General features: G+C 45.2%; 1 protein-coding gene across 1 annotated transcript; it reads left to right on the top strand.

Moving 5' to 3' along the window:
* Window positions 1–396: 396 nt before the first annotated feature.
* Window positions 397–23880, top strand: GPD1L (glycerol-3-phosphate dehydrogenase 1 like). Its single transcript, XM_082193532.1, has 8 exons — window positions 397–594; window positions 5976–6153; window positions 7953–8093; window positions 9349–9487; window positions 11208–11320; window positions 17440–17673; window positions 19083–19189; window positions 22208–23880. The coding sequence occupies exons 1-8, from the start codon at window positions 545–547 to the stop codon at window positions 22302–22304; spliced, it is 1059 nt and encodes a 352-aa protein (XP_082049658.1). The 5' UTR covers window positions 397–544; the 3' UTR covers window positions 22305–23880.
* The last annotated feature ends 1865 nt before the right edge of the window (window positions 23881–25745 follow it).

Raw genomic sequence — 25745 nt, 5'->3', positions numbered from 1 at the left:
AGGATCCACTCCCACGTGGAATTTCTCTCTCTCCTGTGAGTCAGTGCGCCTTAGGGAATATCCTGTGGCTCCTTGCAGCGCTTTCATTTTCTAGCAAGAGTAATCCTCTGCACAGACAGAAATAAGCGGATTGGATCTGCCAAGGTTGGAAGCCTCACCGTGCCTACTCAGAAGTAAACCCCATCGAGTTCAACGGGACTCCTTCCCAGGTAACTGCAAAGCGCTTGCCTAAACTCCTTGGGCTGGCAAAGAATGAGCCGCGCAAAGCAAATCCGGCGCAACGGCGCTGCGTCCTCAGCAAGATTTTTAAAAATGAAATAAAAGCAATACCCGGCGGCACGCGTCTAGCCCAGTCAGTCGGAAGAGGACTATAATTCCCAGCAAGCTCCGGGTGAAGGAGGAGGTCCCTGGCTCTTGCTGGGGGGCGGGATCGTCTCCTGCGCCGATTCTGCATGGGCGGCGGAGGACTGCTGGCCGCTGCCATTGGAGGGTCTCCAGGCGCCGTTCCCTTTGCGCTGATTCCCCTGCCGCTGCCGCCGCCCCCATGGCTACAGCATCGCCCTTGAAAGTCAGCATCGTGGGCTCAGGAAACTGGTGAGCGCAGCTGGGGGGGGGGGGCGCGATCCGCCCAGAGGCCATCGGGGCACCGAGAGGAACCTGCGCTTCCTGGTCCTCAGCCCTTGTTGCTTAGGATGCGCGGGTTATAGGGGCGCAGGCAGGGGTGGAGAATCAGGCGTCTCCTACTCCTCTGGATCGAGGTCTGTTTTTCCTAACCAAGAATTCCCTGCAAAATAATATATGCAGCTGTCACGAACCGTCTTCCTTGTTCTACTTCCTTGTTGGGCGGGAATAGGCGACACCCCTGATCACCCTTTTGCAAATCTCCTTTTTTCTGAATGGCAACTATTCCCCCCCCCCCGAATAGTTAATCGCACGTGCGTCAGGTTTGCGATTCGTTTTAATACCTCGAGGGCTGGGCCTGATCACCCGCTAATTTCCCCCCTCTTTCTTGTCCTCGCCCTGGCTTAGGATAGTGGAAGAATGATGGCGTTATTCTAAAGGCACCGATGACGGTTCTCTAGTTTGGGAGGGTTTTCTCAAGGCAGGTGAGCAGGACACACGCCACCAGAGAACAGCCCACAAAACTCCCATGCGCACAGCGAGAACTCGGGTCCATGCAACGCCAAAAGGGTGCCATCCGTAGAATAATAGAATTGTAGAGTTGGAAGGGACGCTGAGGGTCACCCAGCCCAACGGCATGCAATGCAGGAATCCTTTGCCCAACGTGGAGCTCAGACCCACGACCCTAAGATTAAAGAGTCCATGCGCAAGAGAGAAATAGCTCTCCAAGGTTTGTGGAAGTACAAATGAATGGGGTTGTGAGGCGGGGAAGGTAGCTCAGAACAGCTTGATGAAGTCTAAGCATGGTGTGGTTGCAGAATGCCGACTGTTTAGGGAACCAACATGGGTCTTGTACCCATGGGTAAAAGGGACCCCTGACTATTAGGTCCAATCATGGCCGACTCGATTAATAATAATAATAATAATATCTTTATTGTCATTGCCCCCATCGGGGACAACGAAATTACTTCGACTGCTCCATAAAAACACTAATTAAACAATACAGTATAATACAGCAAGGGAGATTAGATGACTTTCAAAGTCCGGGCTTCCCATTCAGGGCTGAGATCGCTCTGGAGAAGAAGCTGTTCTTAAGACGGCTCGTTCTTGTCTTCATCGACCTGTATTTCCGTCCCGACGGCAAGAGCTCGAAGAGACAGTGACCAGGATGCGATGGATCTTTTACTATGTCCAGTGCCTTCCTATGGCACCTTGTGGCATAAATCTGCTCTAAGGTGGAGAGTGGGCAGCCAACAATGCTCTCTGCTGCCTTAACAACCCTGCCCAACCCCATCCTGTCCTGGGTAGTACAGCTTCCGTACCACACACATAAGCCATAAGTGAGCACGCTCTCAATGGCACAGTGATAGAAGGCAAGCAGCAGTTTCTGCGGAAGATGGTTTTTCCTTAGTATTCTCAAAAAGTACAGTCTCTGCTGCACCTTCTTCACAAGCCCCCTTGTGTTGACACTCCAGGACAGATCCTCTTGTAATTCAATGCCCAAAGTAAGTACCCTGACTACTCGATTAAGTACCCTCGACCCCTGACTATTAGGTCCAATCGTGGCCGACTCGTTAAGTACAGACCTCCAGAACGAATTAAGTACTTAACCTGAGGTACCACTGTATATGGACAGCCATGGCTGAATCGTATCTTCGGCAAAGCGTTGTTAGCAGCACATCTGAATGCTTCATCACAAGACAGGTTTGGGTCAATAGTTCATTTCCTATATTTCACCAGGGTCAGTTGTACAATTCAATACCATCCCCATAGGGGTGCTTAGTACTACAGTGGTACCTCGGGTTAAGTACTTAATTCGTTCCGGAGGTCCGTACTTAACCTGAAACTGTTCTTAACCTGAAGCACTACTTTAGCTAATGGGGCCTCCTGCTGCCACCGCGCTGCATGAGCACAATTTCTGTTCTCATCCTGAAGCAAAGTTCTTAACCTGAGGTAATATTTCTGGGTTAGCGGAGTCCGTAACCTGAAATGTATATAACCTGAAGCGTAGGTAACCTGAGGTACTTTATTTAAAAAGGGGGGAGGGGTGTTTATGTCCAGGAGGAATAGTGGGATATTTTTAACCTGCTTTTTGTCTTGCACCCACTGAGAGATATTCTGCAATGTCAGCTGACAGAGCCTGTTCAAATTGCTCAATGTTGGCAGCAGATTAGTGCTGACTTTGTTTCCTGAAGGGCATAAGTTTTACATGAGCCCCATTTCAAACTTGCAGAGACAAAACTTTATTTCGTGGTCACTTGTAGGAGCTGTCAGAAGCATTTTACAGAGAGTTGCAAAACTACACAGCACACACTCTTCAGAACTGGGAATGAGGAAATGGGAGAAGGTGGTTCGCTATTTTGCAATTTTGTGTTCCTATACTGGTTACTTGCTTTCATCCATTGCCATTGTGATACTGCAGTACAGTGGTACCTTGGTTTACGAACAACCCTGTTTACGAACTATTCGGTTTACAAACTCCACAAAACCAGAAGTAGTGTTCCGGTTTGAGAACTTTACCTCAGTTTACGAGGTAAAGCCGAACGGTGGAAGGGCACTGGTGGCGGGAGGCCTCATTAGGGAAAGTGCACCTTAGTTTAAGAACGGTTTTGGTTTAAGAATGGACTTCCGGAACGGATTAAGTTCGTAAACCGAGGTACCACTGTAAATATCTTCAGTAACATGACTGCTTTTTAACATGGATGCCTTATCTGTTTGGTTTGGTTTGTTTCCTTTGCTGTAAAGGCTCTACATGAATACGTTGTCCCATTTTTTACAGGTAGCATATTGGTAAAAGCTTAGCAATGTTGACCTATTTTATATATTGGCCCGTTGGAACAAAATTTATCATATAGCTTTTATGAGGGCAAACTCATGTTCACAATGCATGATGCAATATTCAAAGTTACACGGGGCTTTTCCTCTGTTGGATGTCCACAGTGGCGTAGCGTGGGTTGTCAGCACCCGGGGCAAGGCAAGTAATTTGCGCCTCTAACCCGTGGATTTGCGCCCCCTAACCCTACCCCCCAGATGCTGCGGCCGGGCCCCCCTGCACCCCCCCGCTACGCCACTGGATGTCCACAAGGAATTTGAAGAGGGAAAGTGTATTTTTAAGTGAGACTGAAGTCTTAAGCCCTGTTTAATCGTTTGTTTCAATCTTAAATGTGCAAAATATCTGAGGTAGAGCAAATACACATTGGGACAGACAAGCAAAAAGAGGTTCCCAATTATGGAAATACAAAAAAAAAAAAACCCCAAGGTGGTTACAAATGCAGATCCTTGGCATGTAACAGGTTAATGTAGTTCCAAAGAGATCAACCATTTGGCGGGGGGGGGGGCTTGGAAGCTCTCTCAGCACACCCTGAACATTAGTTCTTCCAGTTAAGGGTTTGACAAGTACGTGCACATAACCCTAATTTTAGGAACTGCTGGTATTTGCCTTGCCTTGCATCTTTCAGTTTAATTTAAATATATTAAGCTACAAATATTAATAGCTGTTTCGGTAATCATTTTACACAGTGCATTCAATCTAAGTCATTGTTTGGCTTAGCATGACATGCCAACATGGTCAGTAGTTCATCCAGAGTCACGAAATGAGCTTTATGACTGAGTGATTTGAACCTAGCGGTAGTTTGAAAGTCTATGACAGGCATCCCCAACCCGCGGCCCTCCAGATGTTTTGGGACTACAACTCCCATGATCCCTAGCTAACAGGACCAGTGGTCAGGGATTATGGGAATTGTAGTCCAAAACATCTGGAGGGCCGAAGGTTGGGGATGCCTGGAGTATGATCACTGCAAAACACTGGAAAAATATCTCCTGATGAGAAAGAATTGATTCATTGATTGCTTCCCTAGCAATGGATTTTGTCAGCTACCTACCACATCCAAGAGAGCACATAATTTTCAAATTAAAATCTAGTGGCTTCGATAGTCTGCATTTAGAGCAGTATAAAGTGTCAATGTTTCATCTGTTTGCACACGGGTTCCCCCCTCCTTTTAAGGCAGCTGATACTAAGAAGGAGGAGGAGGAGGAGCTGTATCCTCAGTGTGTTGTTTTAGTGATCTATAAAAGCCTTCATTATATCGGACCTCTTCTATTTCTAAATTTATTCTAGCTCCATGTGACACTTCCTAGGCAGAAGTCATGAAAGAGAGTTGTGTGTGAAAGAGAGTTGCACACGTAAGACAGAAGAAGTCTCTTAACAGATGCATTTTTTTAATATATCCGTTGCCTCGTGGCTGAGTGGGGCTTTGCGTCAAAGAAAGCACATGCAGTTTAAATACCAGGCCTTATTATCCTTAACATATAAAAGACATGTGACAAGTACAGAATGACTGGAGGCAAGTTGAGAACATAAAAGTGCTCTGCCTTATGATACAAAGCTTCAGGCATGAGTGTCCGTGACTTTGAGGCAACTTGTCATTGTTCAAAGGGCATAAATTTAAACTCTGCACTGGGGCAGAGTTTTATGCTTCTCAAATTACCTTGCTTATCAGTTGAAGAAGTTTAACCTCCTCACTTAAGGTGCCAAACTGGTGCTTAATGCAAAATGCCTTGCTGTGCAATTTGCCTGTGTAATTGGGCTGCTGTAGGCACAGAGTTTTGCATACACTAACCAGGGGTCAAGAAGGTTTACCTCGGGCTGGATCGCGTGGGAGTGCGTGCGCCCACGATTTTCGGCGTCTGCACAGATGCAATTTCTGGCTCCGCAGAAGCGAGTCCCTGCGCTGTGCTGCACCGGTTTAGCGCAGCGCATGGGGACTCGCCAAGCAGGCGGCTCGTTTCGGGGGGGGGTCGGGGGCCAGTTAAATGTTATCCCTCACACAAGTTGCTTTTCAGCTCTCAGTGAAGTGAAATGAGGGGGAATAGAAGTACCGGTAAAAGCAGGGCTTTTTTCCGTAGCCAGAACTCAGTTCTGGTACCATTCTTGCTGGGGCTGATAGGGATTGTAGTTTGGTAAAAGGTAAAGGACCCCTGGACGGTTAAGTCCAGGCAAAGGTGACTATGGGGTTGTGGTGCTCGTCTCGCTTTCAGGCCGAGGGAGCCAACGTTTGTCCACAGACAGCTTTCTAGGTCATATGGCCAGCAGGACTAAACCGCTTTTGGCACAACAGGACACCATGACGGAAACCAGAGCGCATGGAAACGCTATTTACCTTCCTGCTGCGGCGGTACCTATTTATCTACTTGCAGTGGCATGCTTTCGAACTGCTAGGTTGGCAGAAGCTGGGACTGAGCAACGGGAGCTCACTCCATCACGGGGATTCAAACCACCAACCTTCTGATCGGCAAGCCCTGTGTTTTAATGTGGCATATTTAATAAGGTGTCATCTTTTCTCTATTTATTACAGGGGTTCTGCTGTGGCTAAAATAATAGGCAACAATGTAAAAACGCTGCAAAAGTTCGCTTCTACGGTGAAAATGTGGGTTTTTGAGGAAAACATTGATGGACGGAAATTAACCGATATCATAAATAATGATCATGAGAATGTAAAATATCTCCCTGGACACAAGCTTCCAGACAATGTGGTAAGACATATATATTAGTTATCTCTGTTTATTTTAAGCATTTTACTATTCTAAAAGTATTGTTTTAAAAGTTTTACTATTCCCCTCACACTGCTGCATTTCCCAGAGTTCTCTGGGAAGAGGGATTGACTGCTCAACCACTCTGGGAATTGTAGTTCTGTGAGGGGAAATAAGGGGTCTCCTAACAAATCACAGCACCCTTAGCAAACTACAGTTCCCAGGATTCTTTGGGGAAAGCTATGCCTGTTGAAGTGAAATAAGAGAGCTTCAATTGCAGATGTGACTTTAGTGTGGGTCCAACTAATAAATGTCTTCAGAACCTGGTTTTTGTGTGAGGAGAGGAACGGCGCAGAGTAAAAATAATAGGCTTAAAGTAAAAGAATAAAAAGTCTTATTCACATTTACGTTTTGTTAAGTTCCAAAATAATAGCTGTCAGTCATTTGCAAAAAATGGAACCCAGTGTGCCCTCCCAGTGAACAGAAGGAGATCTGCCATTTGTGGAAGGGTCCTGGGTCTGGCAGGCCTTCCATTCATCGCACTGAGATGAGATTGTTTCTCTGCTGTGCTGCGTTGCAAAACAAGTTATTTTTCTGGAAGTTGCACCAACAATCTGAAGTTGATTTTTATAGAAGCATGAGGGGGCTAACTAGGGGAGGAGAGGACAGGATTTGTTTCCATTCTGTGAGTAAATTCTGTTCACGAACCTCTGATTCCTACCCACAGAGAATAGTAACCATTTACTATCCGCAATAAGTATTAGATTTCCCCAAATCCAATGTAAATGGTATCTTATTTAATTCTGTTTCCAACTTTAGAAGCAATCAGAAACTTTATTTTTGTGTTTTTATATTGTAAACTGCCCTGTGATCTTTGGATGAAGGGCAGTATAGAAATTTGATGTAATTTGCCATTGGTTTTTTTAAAATTTGGAAAACTAATAAATATTATTTGGCCAAAAAAAATACAAATTGAATTACCGTATTTTTCGCTCTATAAGACTCACTTTTTCGCTTCTAAAAAGTAAGAGGAAATGTGTGTGCGTCTTATGGAACGAATGCAGGCTGCGCAGCTATCCCAGAAGCCAGAACAGCAAGAGGGATTGCTGCTTTCACTGCGCAGCGATCCCTCTTGATGTTCTGGCTTCTGAGATTCAGAATATTTTTTTTCTTGTTTTCCTCCTCCAAAAACTAGGTGCGTCTTATGGTCTGGTGCGTCTTATAGAGCGAAAAATGTGGTAATAGTAGTAATAATAATAATGATGATGATGATGATGATGATGATAATGATAATAATAATAATAATAATAATAATAATAATAATAATAATAATAATACTTTGCTAGTTTACATTGGGTGGGAATGAGTTCCAAATTTGCTTGTGCCTTTATACTTGAAATTTGCTGTTATTATCAGTTGGCTCGCCAGGTATTAGCTTCTTACAACAAACAATACAAGCAAGACAAAGACCAGTATACTAGATAGCACTGCAAGGTATTAGCTTCTTGGCAGTATAAAATATTTGCTCTGCAAATAAGCTTTCCGCAATTCCAGCTGGATGCATTTGCCAATGGTCAAAGCCAGCCAACAAAAGAGTCGCTTTTGGAATAGTAGAACCAATCTGTGCTTACTTTTAATCTGTGCTAGTTTAAAATCTTTAAATTTTACAGCCATAATAATAATAATAATAATAATAAAGCATTTCTACAAACAAAATAAAATCGGCGCACTGAGACAAATGTCTTCTTTCTTCTCTCTTTCTCATCTTTCCCTTTCTTCCTCCCTTGAATAAATGTCCATAGGTTGCTGTCCCAAATCTGAAGGATGCCGTGCAAGATGCAGACTTGCTGGTTTTTGTCATTCCCCACCAGTTCATTCATAAAATTTGCGATGAGATCACGGGGCGCGTAGCCAAGAAAGCTGTCGGTATAACTCTCATTAAGGTACAACAGATACAGATACAAGCCTTACTTTGGTGTCAATGAATCCTTTGGAATTGTTCAATGGGCTGTTGGACAAAAACAATGCTGAAGAGATGTATAATCCCTAGACTTACGACAATATAGATCCAGCTCATTTGGATCAGTAGTTTTGAGTTTTGAAAAGTGCTGTGCATCATGTAATTATGTAAAGATGGTAACATGGCGAGTCAGTGATGCTGTGGCGTAATGTCACACACCCCTGTGGCAAACATGCTGTGACTGGAGCTCATCATTGTAGCGCTGTGACACCCTCCCCCTTGAATTTTCTTCCATTAGACGTGAAGCAAGCCCTACATTGTTCTGTTTTTGATGTTGGTGGAAACATTTATTTCCCCCCTAGCATTCTCAGATTGCTCCTATTTTATTTCTGAATTTGTTCATTTTTATGTTTTAACACTGCTCCTTGATTTGTGTCGTGTTTTGTTTTCCATTTCTGCACATCACTTGGGTCTTTTCTGCAAAGCAGTTTAGAAATTCTAGTTTTTTAAAAAAACAAACAAAAAACCCGCAGCTTTTAAATGGTCATTGCAGTTCTACAGATTCAGCCTAATCTATGGACTCAGCTACATGTTAAAATGAAACATTTTAAATGTGTTGTGGGGGCGGGACACGGGTGGCTAAACCACTGAGCCTCTTGGACTTGCTGATCAGAAGGTCGGCGGTTTGAATCCACACGACGGGGTGAGCTTCCGTGTCTCTGTTCCAGCTCCTGCTAACCTAGCAGTTTGAAAGTACGCCCAAAAAGTGCAAGTAGATAAATAGTTACCACTCCAGCAAGAAGGTAAACGGAGTTTCTGTGCGCTGCTCTGGTTTTGGTGTTCCGTTGCACCAGAAGCGGCTTAGTCATGCTGGCCACATGACCCGGAAAAACTGTCTGCGGACAAACGACGGCTCCCTTGGCCAGTAAGGCGAGATGAGCGCTGCAACCCCAGAGTCGTCCGCGACTGGACTTAACTGTCAGGGGTCCTTTACCTTTACCTTTTAAAGTGCAATGTGCAAATGTGACACTAGATGGTGAAAGTGAGCTATGCAAAAATTCAGTGTATTTTTCAAACTGTTTTAAAACCAAGCATTTTCACAGCGTTTTTTAATATGTGTGTAGATTCCACCCAGATGGCATATAGGCAGAATTTCACCCACTAGTGAGGATAATTATCAGTCTTCCGTCCGATGTTGATAACTGACTATAGTGGTTACCTTTTAATGTTTGCTGCAGGGAATAGACGAGGGTCCAGAGGGTCTCAAACTCATATCTGACATCATCCGAGAGAAAATGGGAATAGACATCAGTGTGCTGATGGGAGCAAATATTGCCAATGAAGTAGCAGCAGAGAAGTTCTGTGAAACCACAATAGGTAATTTTTTTTTAGTATGCTTTATATAGGGTCTTCTCCCTGTTGTCATCTGGTACCAATCCTCTAAGGACTTTAGATTTTATTTATGACCTTTTTTTATCTCATCCTTCACCCAAGACGCTAACAGTAGAATTTGATTCCTCTATATATTACCCTTAAGTATAGTAGAGATCATGGGAATTTCAGTGACGTCTTGTGCAGGGGTGAATGACATGCTTGAAGAAGGGGCGTGCTTATAATCTATATTTATATATTCCTGGTTGAGTTTTTAAAAAATGTTTTTATGAGGGACCTATGTATATAAGATGGGACGTGGGTGGCGCTGTGGGTTAAACTACAGAGCCTAGGACTTGCCGATCAGAAGGTCGGCGGTTTGAATCCCCGCGATGGGGTGAGCTCCCGTTGCTCGGTCCCTGCTTCTTCCAACCTAGCAGTTTGAAAGCACGTCAAAATGCAAGTAGATAAATAGGTACCGCTCTGGTGGTAAGGTAAATGGCATTTCCGTGTGCTGCTCTGGTTCACCAGAAGTGGCTTAGTCATGCTGGCCACATGTATGCCGGCTCCCTCGGCCAATAAAGCGAGATGAGTGCCGCAACCCCAGAGTCAGTCATGACTGGACCTAATGGTGAAGGGTCCCTTTACCTTTATGTATATAAGATAGCATTTTGGATGGAAGACACAGTCTACTGAAAAACACAGTCATGCTTCATTAATATCTTTGTGATCATACCTGGAATTTTATTAAAATAGAGCAGGAGTGGGCCAAATTATATAACGCCCTACTAGATTATTGTAGGCATATTGTGGCCCATGGATTTCTCCATCAGGCTTGTTTTCAGCATCCCATAAGGCACTGGTATGATCTAGGTCCTCTCACTTTAAGAGCCCATATCCCAGTATGTGCAGAGAAGGCTTTGCAACTGAGCGTTTTTGATAGTGCATCTGGCCCTTGGATGGGGGACAGAGCATGTTGAGAAGACTTGGGTTCAAGTCATGAGGTGTACTGGATGGACCTTGAGCCCAGGTCACTGTCTCTAGGCCTGTCGTCCCTCGCAGGGTTGCAAGCCCACTTTGGATTCTACGGAGGAAAGATGAGAAAGAAGTACCGTATTGGCCAGAATATAAGACGCACCTGCAAATAAGACGCACCTTTAAAATTCAAGGGGGGGGGAGAGAATATCCGAACATAACCTGCTCCCTTAAAATTGGGTTACAGGCTGAAAATGGCTGCGGTTGGTAGAATTGTAACTCCTAGCCAATTTAAGCCTTTGAATCTTGCAAGCCCGCAAAAGTTACCGCACAGTCACTAAAATAGCAAATCACTATTCAGTTGCTACAATTCCGCAGGCACTCACACCCGTAAACGGCAAATGAACAGTCTCAAGCTTGCAAATCGGCAATAAAACATTTTTTTAGTTCCGTTTTACCGTATGTCTGTTTCAGCAGCGATATCGTAAAAGATAATTTTTGTAAGGTCGCGAATTTAAACTGCACTTTAACTTTTTATGGTCGGAATTTGGGGGGGGGAAGTGTGGCTTATATTTGGGTCAATACAGTATAAGCCTGATCAAGGGCTTTAAAGGATATAAAAGTAGACATGAAGAGTTGCCTAGTACCTTGTTTTGAACAGTTCCGTCTTGTTTCTAAAAGCCAGCATACTAGCTAAAATAAAGCTGACCGTTCTCCTTCTGCCCTTCACCTCCACACCCCAAAATAACAGGCTGCAAAATTTTGGAGAATGGCTTCCTCTTCAAAGAGCTTCTCCAGACTCCGAACTTCCGAATAACTGTGGTGGACGATGCCGATACTGTTGAGCTTTGTGGTGCTCTTAAGGTAATATTTGTGTTTGGGCAGGGATGACATTAAAAGCTAAAAAACAACAGCCCTAAAACTAGAGAGCAGAGAGCTATGGGAAGTTGGGTACTAGGCCAACCCCTGATGCTTGCTTCCGCTTGATGCTAGAGTTTGGCTAGAGGGTGATGACAAAACTCCACTCAACTTGCCTTCTCTCAGATGGCTTCCTCATATTTTGTGTCCGAGGGGAAGTACTGTGATGCCATACTCAAGATCTTCTGCTCTTCCTATGCAACAAGAAACCCCAAACAAATCACAAGGATAGGGATGGGGAAGCCTGCGGCCTTCCCGAAATTGTTGGACTCCAACATCAATTCCAGCCAGCAGGGCCAGTGGACAGGGATTATGGGAGTTGTAGTCCCAAGAACTGTCTCCTTTGTGCCAAAGCAGAAGAATCTAGCCAAGCTTGGGACAGTGACCCAAGCATAGACTTTATTTCTTTGTAAAAGGGTTTGGTGGTAAATATGTGAAGATGTTACGTTTTTCGTTTGCATTTGGCTCTCTTATCTGCAGGCTGGATTTCAAAAGGTGAGCACCAGAGAAATAGGCACGGGGCAATACTCCGAAGTCCTTAAGTATCAAATGAGTACCACCAGCGTTGTCCCATTGGTTGTTGCCAGACTAAATTGTTGTTGTTGTTGTTTAGTCGTTTAGTCATGTCCAACTCTTCGTGACCCCATGGACCAGAGCACACCAGGCACTCCTGTCTTCCACTGCCTCCCACAGCTTGGTCAAACTCATGCTGGTAGCTTCGAGAACACTATCCAACTATCTCGTCCTCTGTCGTCCCCTTCTCCTTGTGCCCTCCATCTTTCCCAACACCAGGGTCTTTTCCAGGGAGTCTTCTCTTCTCATGAGGTGGCCAAAGTGTAGGAGCCTCAGCTTCAGGATTTGTCCTTCCAGTGAGCACTCAGGGCTGATTTCCTTCAGAATGGAGAGGTTGGCTCTTCCTGCAGTCCCTGGGACTCTCAAGTCTCCTCCAGCACCATAACCCGAAAGCATCAATTCTTCGGCGATCAGCCTTCTTTATGGTCCAGCTCTCACTTCCATACATCACTACTGGGAAAACCATAGCTTTACCTATATGGACCTTTGTTGGCAAGGTGATGTCTCTGCTTTTTAGGATGCTGCCTAGGTTTGTCATTGCTTTCCTCCCAAGAAGCAGGCGTCTTTGAATTTCGTGGCTGCTGTCACCATCTGCAGTGATCATGGAACCCAAGAAAGTAAAATCTCTCACTGCCTCCATTTCTTCCCCTTCTATTTGCCGGACTAAATAAATCTGACTAAAAAGATCCAGTAGCAGAAGGATTTTGGCTTGTGCAACAGACCTTCTCCTCCCTGCATATACCTCAGTGTTCTCCCAAAATCTCTTCTAGTGGGTTGGGGGAAAGTACGGAACAAATTTAGTTGGGTGCATCAAGATAGGAGAGGGAGGGGAAGTTATTTTGCACAGCCAAAACTCCTTGCACTCGCATATCTGTTTTGTGGGATGCGGCGCCCCACCCTTTTTAATTGGCTCTTCTTTTTCAATAGCTACGCATGTGGCGCTGTGGGTTAGACCACAGAGCCTAGGACTTGCCGATCAGAAGGTCGGTGGTTTGAATCCCCGCGACGGGGTGAGCTCCCATTGCTCGGTCCCTGCTCCTGCCAACCTAGCAGTTCGAAAGCACGCCAGTGCAAGTAGATAAATAGATCCCGCTCCGCGGGAAGGTAAACGACGTTTCCGTGTGCTGCTGTGGTTTGCCAGAAGCGGCTTAGTCATGCTGGCCACATGACCCGGAAGCTGTACGCCAGCTCCCTCGGCCAGTAAAGCGAGATGAGCGCCGCAACCCCAGAGTCGGTCACGACTGGACCTAATGGTCAGGGGTCCCTTTACCTTCTTTTTCTAAAAACAGGGAAGGTTTCCCTAAGGATAGCCTGAGGACTGGATCAAGCGCCAAAAAAAAAAATTCTGCAGGTGGGATTCATGTGCCAATCATGATAATTTTTAGCTCACGACATTGCTTAAAAGCACATCTAAATGCAGTGCCTATAATGATTGCGGCTGGAAGATGATGGAAGAACATCTGCTGCATATCCGCTTTCATTGGATGTATTTTTATCATGTCTGGCAACAAGCTGGTGGAGATACAGATGCAGCTAAAAGGCTCTGCAAATAGATTCCCCCATTTCAAAAAATACCAGATGTGTTAGATTGTTATCATTCACACTGGTGCCATAGAGACAAGGCACTAGAAACGAGTGCCCGGCGCGCGACAAGAGCTTCCTGCCTGTTTTGTGCACTGGCCATTTTCATTGCTAGGGACCAATCTGGTGAAAAGCATGCATGAGTACTTTTGAAAGCGATACGTTTCCATTCTTTTTAAGAGAGTGGAGAAGTGCCACACTTCAGATCCACTAGAGATAGATTTAAAACTTTCATAGTAAGATCTGAACATCTGTGCGCGATAGAGGCTTCTTCTTGTACTTGGCCCCAAGAGTAGTAGTAGTAGTAGTAGTAGTAGTAGTAGTTGTTGTTTATTAATTACTTATACCCCACCCATCTGGCCCGGCCTCCCCAGCCACTCTGGGTGGCTTCCAACAGGCTTTTTAAAAACACAATAAAAGATCAAACATTAAAACTTCCCTAAATAGGACTGCCTTCAGATGCCTTCTAAAAATCAGATAGTTGTTTATTTACTTGACATCTGGTGGGAGGGCATTCCACAGGGTGGGTGCCACTACCGAGAAGGCCCTCTGCCTGGTTCTCTGTAACTTCGCTTCTCACAATGAGAGAACCACTAGAAGGCCCTTGGAAGCTGGACTTCAGTGTCCAGGCTGAATGATGGCGGTGGAGACGCTCCTTCAGGTATACTGGGCCAAGGCTGTTTAGGGCTTTAAAGTTCAGCACCAACACTTTGAATTGTGCTCGTACTGCGAGCCAATGTAGGTCTTTCCTTCCGCAATATGCGAGAGCAAATAGGGAATGGCAGTTAGAGGGAGAGAAGGAGAGTGAAGGTCCAAGTAAACTTTATTCTTTCATTCCTTCACAGTGAGTTCCTGTTGCCCCCTCCTGCACACTCTCTTTGGCAGTGATAGTGGGTCACCTCTCCTTTGCAGCCAATAGGATTATTTGGCCTCAGCCAGTGTAAGGGGCCGCAATACAGGAGACCCCAGGGACATTTCCACCTGCTGTGCGAAAGGGCTTGGTCCTGCTAAAAGGATATACAGAGAAGAATTGGTGTCTTTGCGTCCCAATTCCCCTTTTGTTGTTGTTGTTGTTTAGTCGTGTCCGACTCTTCGTGACCCCATGGACCAGAGCACGCCAGGCACTCCTGTCTTCCACTGCCTCCTGCGGTTTGGTCAAACTCATGCTGGTAGCTTCGAGAACACTGTCCAACCATCTTGTCCTCTGTCATCCCCTTCTCCTTGTGCCCTCCATCTTTCCCAACACCAGGATCTTTTCCAGGGAGTTTTCTCTTCTCATGAGGTGGCCAAAATATTGGAGCCTCAGCTTCACGATCTGTCCTTCCAGTGAGCACTCAGGGCTGATTTCCTTCAGAATTGATAGGTTTGATCTTCTTGCAGTCCATGGGACTCTCAAGAGTCTCCTCCAGCACCATAATTCAAAAGCACCAATTCTTCGGCAATCAGCCTTCTTTATGGTCCAGCTCTCACTTCCATACATCACTACTGGGAAAACCATAGCTTTAGCTATGTGGACCTTTGTTGGCAAGGTGATGTCTCTGCTTTTTTCCAGTAAAGTTCCCCTTTACTGCCAAAAAAATACCTGCTGGAGAGAGACAATTAGGATGCACAATCCCAGTTCCTCCACCCCTTTCAGTCCTTCCAGCAGGAGCATCACTCTTCTTCATTGCCTGCAGCATCAATTTCCAGTGAACTCCTTGAGGCAACACTTTGCTCATTCTCTTGTGGCCCAAGGCTATTCTGGTGCTGCTGAGAGCTAGTTCTGGAAGAGATGTAGCTGTGCTGGACGACACACAAATTCTCCAGTGCTCTTCAGCCTCCTGAATACCTGCAAGTTGGTCATCAGGGGGAGCGATGGTACTGAATCTTTTCATATAAGCAACATTTTATTCCAGAGAGATGGAAAGTGCTTTCTTTAAGGTCAAACTCACCACTTGTACCTCCTTCTCCAGGCTATTCTCTCACTCATTCACTCCTACTGTGCGTAGGCTCCCTTTTGAGTTTGCAGATTTGCTGCTGTTCCATACTAACGTGAAATGCTGCCAGGTTCTTTTAGGGTAATTGGGTAACAGCAGCAATTATGCGATGTACAGCACTTTAAATATATGTCTGCACTTCCCCTGCTATTGAAGAGCTTTGTTTCTGGCTGTTCCATGCCCTGGAAACGAGGGAATGCAAGCGACAATCCATTATTCACACCAGCTCTCAGCTAAGCTTGCCAAGGCGCACGTTGGCCATCTATTCTGAATTTATTTCATTTCTGGCAAAGTTCTCTGCGGTTCATTGAATCTGAGCTCAACCTTGTGATCCACTGCCTGTCTCCCTGAGCTATGGGCAGTCTGAACGGGAAAGCTGGTCTCGGACAGCTATAGATATCTCCACGGTATTTACATCACAAGCATATGATGCTACTTTGTGAAGAATCGGACCATTGGTCTTGCAGCAGAATGCCAAGACCTCAGGCAAAGGTACTTGATTGAACTGGAGGGATCAGATTGAACCCCGGGCCTTTTTGCATGCGTAGCTGTCATCTCAGTGTCTGCTGGGATAGTTCATTCGGTAGAGCATAAGACTCTCAATCTCTGGGTTGTGGGTTCGATTCCTATGCTGGGTGTCAGATGGCAATGGTGGTTGCTCGTGAGTAACCAGCCAGGACTCCGACCTGTCTTTTACAGGTTTTATTTTGGTGCAAAACTATTTACAGTGCAGAGCCACAAGTTCATGTCTGCCTCAATCACTAGCAGAATCTGGGAGTGATTGTTTCTGGGTCCTTCCCCAACATAAGAGTTTCGTCACCCCCAGCCTTTTCCTTCCTTCTTTGCGTTTTACACCTCTGCGCAGGGTGGGCGATGGAAGGGGCGTGCTTCCCTCCTGGCTGGCTTGACCAGGAGGGTGCTGAGGCTCCCAGCAGCATCCTCTGGTCCTTTCCCCTCTTCCCCACTGGAGGTGTGGCTTTCCCCACCACAGGAAGAGGAACTGCTTCGCAAGATTTTCGGAGGTTCCCTGTAACCCAGCTGCCCCTCTGCTTCCCTTCCCTGTTCCAATGGCAGTACCCTGACACTGGGGAAAAGATTCTTGCATTGCAGGGGGTTGGACTAGATGACCCTCATGGTCGCTTCCAACTCTATGATCCTACGACGATAACAAGTTGATCTAAGTGGTGCAGTGAAATGCAGTAAGCTGCTACCAAATGGGGATGGAACATTACAGAGCTCTCTGTCTCAAAGAGGAAGCTTTGTAGCCTCTGTATCCTGGAGCCAGGGTGGGGATTTTAAGCACGCTACATCATTTTGGCGATGTGCCTGATCATTTACCATATTTTTTGCTCTATAAGACTCACTTTTTCCCTCCTAAAAACTAAGGGGAAATGTGTGTGCGTCTTATGGAGCGAATGCAGGCTGCGTGGCTATCCCAGAAGCCAGAATAGCAAGAGGGATTGCTGCTTTCACTGCGCAGCGATATTCTGGGATTCAGAATATTTTTTTTTCTTGTTTTCCTCCTCCAAAAACTAGGTGCATCTTGTGGTCTGGTGCGAAAAATACAGTACATAGCATTTCTAGCATGAGGATTTATTTTCCTGGTCCAGAACTGCGAAGTCATTGAGTTCTCTTGGGAAAGTCAGTGTTTTGCTTGGCGTAAGAGTAGGAGTAGTAGGGATCAATAAGAATTGCACATCTTTTTTTGCATTTAAAATTGCTTTAAAATTTTCCTACTGCTTTCTTGGAGCTTAGGATGGCACACATGGTTCCCCCAGGCACATCCACTCACAACAACCCTTTGAGGTAGATTAGGCTAAGGTCACCCAGTGAGCTCTGTCACTAAGCAAGAGCCCTTCCACCTTCCTTGCCGCTTCAGAGTCTGTTTCTCAAACAGTTGTTTTCCCCCTCCCTTTTTATCTTCTCCTCCGTTAGAACATTGTGGCTGTGGGAGCTGGCTTCTGCGATGGCCTCCGCTGCGGCGATAACACCAAAGCAGCTGTCATTAGGCTTGGGCTGATGGAAATGATTGCCTTCGCAAAGTTCTTCTGCAAGGGGCAGGTGTCCACTGCCACTTTCCTGGAGAGCTGTGGCGTGGCAGACCTGATCACCACGTGCTACGGGGGCCGCAATCGGAGAGTGGCCGAAGCGTTTGTTAAAACAGGAAAGGTACGGTCCCTGGGACTCGCTCTTCTTCTCACTTGCTTTCCTGTGACTGGCTCTTGAGTCTCTTCCGTTGTTTGGAACGACCTTGTGACAGGTGGACACACAGAGTAAAATAATTGTCTGTCCTGTGGGGAAAGTACAACACGGGTCTCATGGTGATTTGCTGGGGTCTTGGGATGACAATAATGACAACCACAGCATTCTCTTAAGTAGTGTTCCATTGCAGGATGTATCAGATTCCATTACCTGACTCCATTACCTAGTGTGATGAGCTCCTTAGATAACTGGCTTTGGAAGGGAACAGGAGGGCCAATATTATTTATTTAAAATTGGGGTGGGGGGACGGAGTCAGGGTTTGAGGCAAGGGAATTTTCCGAAGGTGTCCTCTACGATTCCCTCTCCCCTCCCTTCAGTAAATCTAGCACTGTACTCTACAGCTTAGATAGCTCAGTTGGTTAGATCAGAGTTTCCTAAACTTGGGTCTCCGGTTGTTTTGAGACTACAATTCCCATCATCCCTGACCACTGGGTCTTGCTAGCTAGGGATGATGGGAGTTGTAGTCCAAAAAACAGCTGGAGACCCAAGGTTGGGAAACACTGGGTTAGATTGGGGTGCCGATAACGCCAAGGTTGCAGGTTTGATCCCCGGATGGGATAGCTCAGGCTTCCTCAACCTCGACCCTCCAGATGTTTTGGGACTACAACACCCATCAGCCCTGACCACTGGTCCTGCTAGCTAGGGATCATGGGAGTTGTAAACCAAAAACATCTGGAGGGCCGAGGTTGAGGAAGCCTGGGATAGCTGCATATTCCTGCATTGCAGGGGGTTGGACTAGATCAGTGATGGCCAAACTTGGCCCTCCAGCTGTTTTGAGACTACAATTCCTATCATCCCTGACCACTGCTCCTGTTAGCTAGGGGTGGTGGGAGTTGTAGTCGCAAAACAGCTGGAGGGCCAAATTTGGCCATCACTGGACTAAATGATCCTGAGAGTCCCAATTCTACAGTTCTATGATTCTGTAACCTGTGGATTGTTGCAATAGATAGAGCTTTGGATTTGGAGCATATCTCCACTCTTCTGATTTGGGGCATGGACTGATCTGTTTAGGTTCAGTCTACACTGGTTCTCCTCTTGGTCCAAAGAGTTGTGAAGTTTTCCCTCTAAATCAGGCATGGGGAACATCCAGCCCTCCAGATGTTTCTGGATTACAGCAGCCACCGTCCATAGTTGAAGACAAAGTGGTGCGATCTAACAAGGCAATTTCTGACTTTTGTGGGTTAGCCTGGATACATGTAAATCTGGGGTAGCCAAGGTGGTACACTGCCCCCACCCCAACAAAAAAAAAGATATCACTTATCTACATCTTATGAATCATTAAAAGATACACCTTTTTTGTTTAAAAAATTGTTCAGTCTATTGAAGAATTGGAGCAAGAGATGTTGAATGGACAAAAGCTTCAAGGGCCGCAGACATCTGCAGAGGTGTATCGCATTCTTCAACAGAAAGGATTAGTGGAGAAGTAAGTGAGATTGTGTTTAAGCCATGTTTTGCAATGTTTTCCTTTTCAAATACGCTGGCACTAGCTTCTGGTAACTTTATTTTTTGTTGTTTTCCCCCGGCCCCAAATTATTCTTTAACATAATCTCCAGAGCAAATTATACCCCAGTACCCTGATAGAGATGCAGTTTGGCATGGGCTTGAACATTAGATGAGCAGGATGGGGGAAAACAGTCTGCATGGATCCGCTGGGGGCTTATGTGCCTGTGTGTGTGCCTTGTCTGTGTCTGAAAGTGCAGGTGAGCACATCGACAGCTAGCATGTGGCCCTCAGATAGTTGGCTGAGCATGAATGCGGCCCTCGAGCAAAAAGAAAATGAAAAAAGGTTAACCAACCCTATTATAAATGAACAGCTACCTCATGGTGCCTCTCACTAAATTATATTCATTGTTTATATCAGGCATAGGCAAACTCGGCCCTCCAGATGTTTTAGGACTACAACTCCCATCATCCCTAGCTAACAGGACCAGTGGTCAGGGATGGTGGGTGTTGTAGTCCCAAAACATCTGGAGGGCCGAGTTTGCCTATGCCTGGTTTATATGCAAATAAAAGAAGCATTTCTACAGAACCCACTGACATTAATGTATTGACAAAAGATTCATCGCAAAGGTAAAGTTAAAATGTAAGTTGTCTCTTCATGTCTGTCTCGGTGGAAAACATGAGCACTGATTTCATTGTATTCAGGTACTCGTGCATTTAATAGATGGCTGCTCCCAACGATGGAATAGGCTTTTGAATAATCATGAGAAATTCTAAGGGACTTTTACCAAAAGGCCTTAGAAATCGAGTGGTTCCCCCACTTTTTCATTGCTCTTTTTGTTCAATCTAGTCTCCCAAAGAATTGCTGCTTTTGACTGGCAGTTCCTTTTAGGAGTGCCGCTTTTATCCATCAGCTTTAAAAGCAATTCTCTTGGGTTGTCATCTTTGCTATATTACAGGTTTCTGTTGTAGTTTTACCAAGCAACAAGATGCGCATAATAGCTTATTGGAGGAACTTGAAAGCTCCCACCGAATTTGGTTTTCTGCTCTTGTTCTTGGCTTCCCCCCCCCAAAAAAAAAAGAGTTGAAAAATGTTTGGCCCTCCCACTTATGCCAACTCAGTTATCAGTATTCTTGTTTTATCTGTTCCCACCTTTTAACACCCAGCGGGAGGCAAGGAAGAGAACTGCGTCAGACATGTCCAAAGTCTGTTTTGGGGGCTTAATCCTAAAAAAACAAGATTTGTTTTGGTCCTAGAAGAAACAAGGAGATCCATGAGCAGAACTCTGCTTGTGGAACAGGGCACATTTGGCCACCATAAAGAGAAGGTGGGGAGACTATGTTAGGCAGTTCCCCCCGCATCTGAAAATCGGCCCTGGAGGATTGAGGGATGATGTTAGAGGTGGCTACAGGTATAAGGCGGAACTGAAAAAGATTGACTTCTCAGCTCTGTTTACAAAAGCCTCCGCCAAACTGAAGTTCCTTCCTCAAATGGAAAGACTACGTAAGTTTGCAGAAGGATTTATGTTAGATCCAGCCCTGTCTGGTGTTAGTAACAGCAACACAGTATGCTTAACTTGCTCAATGAGTCCAAGGCAGCATTTTTATCGCCACAAACGAAAATGTTACCCAGTTCCCAGCAATGGCAGCAAACAAATGGGCACGTTCTTAATAGCAGCCTAAGCCTCATTGTGGGACGCGGGTGGCGCCGTGGGTTAAACCACAGAGCCTAGGACTTGCTGATCAGAAGGTCGGCGATTCGAATCCCTGCGATGGGGTGAGCTCCTGTTGCTCGGTCCCTGCTCCTGCCAACCTAGCAGTTCGAAAGCATGAAGTGCAAGTAGATAAAGAGGTACCGCTCCAGCGGGAAGGTAAACGGTGTTTCCGTGTGCTGCTCTGGTTCGCCAGAAGTGGCTTAGTCATGCTGGCCACAGGACCCGGAAGCTGTCTGTGGACAAATGCCTGCTCCCTCGGCCAATAAAGCGAGATGAGCTCCGCAACCCCAGAGTCGGTCACGACTGGACCTAATGGTCAGTGGTCCCTTTACCTTTACCTAAGCCTCATTGCAAAGATTTCACACTTGCCTTTGAAGGAGGAGGAGGGATTATTTAACATCCACCCGTGCTTATTGTGTCATATCGTTTGCACAAAATAACTTCTAGGGATCTACCTGATCTCAGACAAACCCACCATGGGAAAGATGCATCACCTGCTTGCTAGGGGACAGGGCAAACTACAGAGAAAAGAAGTGTGCTAAAGGGGATGGGGCAATAGCAGCTCTTCAGGACCCTGGAGATTCCTATGGCCTGATGTCCAGAGAACTCACTTATCAATCACAGCTCCGACTTCACTCATTGTCTGAAAACACTGACAGGTGGAAACAGCCAGGTTGGCTATTTCACAGAAATAGCTTAGGATACATTCATATTTTGCTTCCTAACTTTCTAGAAGGGTTAGAAAATAGGGTGGGGGAAGAAAGCTCAGCCCTGAGTTGGCAACCCCAGCATCTACAACTAATTTTCCTGGGGAGATGAATTTTTTTGTTAGATGTTGTCTAAAATGTCCCATAAATGACTCTTGCATTAATTCATATACATTCCTCAAGCTCTGTTTCAGCAACAAACCTCTTTTCTAGATAAATAGAGATAGATAGATGATAGATAGATAGATAGATAGATAGATAGATAGATAGATAGATAGATGATAGATAGATAGGCAGTTGTCTAAAATGTCCCGTAAGGAACTCTTGCATTAATTCATATACATTCCTCAAGCTCTGTTTCAGTAACAAACCTCTTTCCTAGATAAATAGATATAGATAGATAGATAGATGATAGATAGAGATAGATAGATAGATAGATAGATAGATAGATATAGATAGATATAGATTTGTGTATCAAATTTTGTTCTGCCATCAATGCATCCTGAATGCTCGGCATTCTTAGCTTTTCTCCTCTCCATCGAGTAAAACGTTTGCCTTCCTCTCGTGTCTGTTTTTTAGGTTTCCACTATTTGCTGCTGTCTACCAAATCTGCTACGAAGGGAAACCCGTCCAGGATATGATTTCCTGTCTTCAGAGTCACCCTGAGCATATATAACGCATGCCTTGCCATTGTCGCAATTCCTGCCTTTTCATAGTAATACGTGGGTTCAAATGGGTATGATGAAATTTTGCAAAGCGTTAACTCCGTTAAGCAATCATGGCAAAATGAATGTCAATTTGTAGGTAATGTTCAGTTTGATGTAATAGTGCGATGCCTAGAATGTCAGCGGTGTTTTTTTTTACTGGCTAACATTTTGGGTAGATTTCAGAATAACGCTGAGCAGGGCTTTCACACTCCTCTAAGTATCCATGTATGTGTCTTAGCAGTATGGAAAATGCTTGATGTTTTTGTAGCCTTCATTCTGATGCTTTCTTTTTCTAAAGGGACCCATCTGGAGCACTCTAGTGATTATTGTTGGCGGGGGGGCGGGGGGGAGACAGGTACAGATCCTTTTTCTTTTTTATGGGCATCAGAGATGGCATGAAAGGCATTCTGCATTGAGACTCTTTGCTATATAAAAAAAAACGAGCTTCTGTAATGTACGCCCAGCTTTTAATGAGGGTTACATGCCTTTTCTTGAGAATGTTTCTTTTCTTTAACAAATGTTTTGTTGATAATCAATTTGATAGCATTTATTAGGCGAGGGAGGAGCACTTTGACCTTTTAACTTACTTACATTTTAAAAGAGACTTTAAGAAGTTGAGGAGGCGGGAATCAAATGTGTTTAAATAGTTGCAATGTCTTCCATCTTTTAAAAAGGGGGAGTAATGTAGACAGGGCCTGTGTACCAAGCAAGGGGCTATATATATATATATATATGGCTTTGGTGCTTAGCATCATCCCACGTTTATTACCAAAACAAAACTGTGGTTTTGGAACATGCGAATGCAAAACTGCCCTTATGCCGGCTGGATTCAGGCAAACGGGGGGGGGGGGGTGAGAGAGAGAATTATCTGATCCAGTACATGTATGAGGGAAATTGCAAATTCATCACCACTTGGCTTGGAAAGCTATTCAAAGGAATTACCAACAGATATTCAGATGCAATCTTGCTACTGATCTGCTGGCATGCTTTGATGTATTGGAAATGGCCAGTACGCAGAGAGGAAAAACCTCTTGCTGTTTTGTGGTTTGTCCACTCCTCAAGTTACATTAGAAATAGCAATTCCCCTGTATCCCACAGAAAGATTCATACACAGGGAACTTAGTGCTGTTATACTGTTACCTGACAGCAACTTGTGTGGTTGTGATTTACAGGCCCTGCATTCTAGCACTCAGTATGTTGTGCTTAGTGTAGGTCGGAGGTGGATAACTTGTGGCCCTCCAGATGTTGTTGGACTCCATTTCCCATCAGCCCCAGACAGAATGGCTGGTGGTAAGGGATGATGGGAGTTGTAGTCCACAACATCTGGAGGCGTGCAGGCTCCCCATCCCTGGTGTAGGTAATATACCAGGGGTTGCTCAGAATACCACACACCGAGGAATGTAATGGCAATTCCCATTAGCACATGATTGTATAATAAGCGAACTATGTTCAGTTATGACTGTGGTTTATTTCAGTGCCTGTTATGACTTCTCTGCCCAGCTGTTGAAATCTATTTAATAGTACCCGCTGACTTAAAATTAGAAATGTTTCTGGGCGTTCTTCCTCATCTAAACTGCCTTGACCTCCCTAAGCGTGTATAGGGCTGTGGTCTTAAAGACTGAAATAATTACTTTATCTTGATTTAGAGCTGTTGAAGAATCTGATATATCCCTCAATTCCCTTGTTAGAATTGGACATTAAATACCGTATTTTTTGCACCATAACACTCACTTTTTCCCTCCTAAAAAGTAAGGGGAAATGTCTGTGCGTGTTATGGAGGGAATGCCTACGGGTGGCATGCCTACGGATTTTCCTCCTCTAAAAACTACGTGTGTGTTATGGTCGGGTGCGTGTTATAGAGCAAAAAATACGGTAGTTCGCCTATTTATGTTGGAAGAAAAGATACCAAAAACTGGGGGGGGGGGAATGTTGTCAGGTGTATTAATATGATTTCATAACCTGCAGATGAATGCAAGTATGTCAAGTACTAGAAGACAATCCTGTGCTGATTATGGAACTTTCAGCATGGAAGTTATTATACATTTATATCCCACTTTTCCTAAAAGGGATTGAAGGTGGTGTGTGTGGTCCTCAAGTTTAACTAACAACCCTGTGAAGTATGTTAGGCTGAGATGCAATTTGCCTAAGGTCACCCAGTGAAGCTTCATGTTAGGATTTGAACTTGGATTTGAACCAATTGTAGACCAGAATGCTCTCACCACTCCAGCACACTGGCTTTTTAGCTACCTTTACATACCCTCCTAGAGGGACGCGGGTGGTGCTGTGGGTTAAACCACAGAGCCTAGGACTTGCCGATCAGGTCAGCGGTTTGAATCCCCGCGACGGAGTGAGCTCCCGTTGCTCGGTCCCTGCTCCTGCCAACCTAGCAGTTTGAAAGCACGTCAAAGTGCAAGTAGATAAATAGGTACCGCTCCAGCGGGAAGGTAAACGGCGTTTCCATGCGCTGCTCTGGTTCGCCAGAAGCGGCTTAGTCATGCTGGCCACATGACCCGGAAGCTATACGCTGGCTCCCTCGGCCAATAAAGCAAGATGAGCGCCACAACCCCAGAGTCGGTCACGACTGGACCTAATGGTCAGGGGTCCCTTTACCTTTTTACATACCCTCCTAGCCCTCAAAGGGATTGGGTATGGTTATTAAGGTCTTTCTTGTTGGAAGTTCAACAAGATTCAGAAGACCCAGAATAGTCCTTCTTTAAAGACTATGGAAGTGCCCCAAGTAGTTTTATTGTGCAGTCTTTTGAGGTTATACGTGTTATAATGAAATGGATACCTGGGAATGAATGCCTCACGTACATTTATTTACACAGCTGAGATAGTGCTTAAAACCTGAGAATGGAGATACTTTCACACGCCCCTCCCGCCATGTAGGGAAAAGGATAGAAACTGAAAATGCAGAGCATGTTGTTCTTTGTATGTGCTAATTGCATTTGCATGTATTTGCTACATAGGGAGCTCCTTTACACTGTGTTAGACCATTGATCCATCCAGTGTCGTAGTGTGGGGGGGAGGCCACAGGGACACAAAATTGTTAGGGGCGCAAAATTTCAACACCCGGTGCTGCCTCAATACAGCTGTGCCCTTCCATTACTGGGTTCCGTTGAAAACAGCTTCTCCATGAGAACCAGGAAGTGACCTCTTCAGATAGATAGATGATAGATAGATAGATAGATAGATAGATAGATAGATAGATAGATAGATAATACTTTATTCGGCCATAAGCCCACCAGGTAAAACCAATCAGTAAATAAAATAGCATTTTACATGAGAACCAGGAAGTGACCTCTCCAGACAATGGAACAACCCTTCTTTTCTTATCTCTGTGACTGCAATCTCCTGGGTGACGCAGACGCCGTTAGGCAATTGAACGCACATGCATACTCCGTCCATTT

This window comes from Podarcis vaucheri (genome assembly GCF_965113315.1).
Source record: "Podarcis vaucheri genome assembly, chromosome: 12".
Classification (NCBI taxonomy): Eukaryota; Metazoa; Chordata; class Lepidosauria; order Squamata; family Lacertidae; genus Podarcis; species Podarcis vaucheri.
This window is presented reverse-complemented; position numbering and strand designations above follow the sequence as displayed.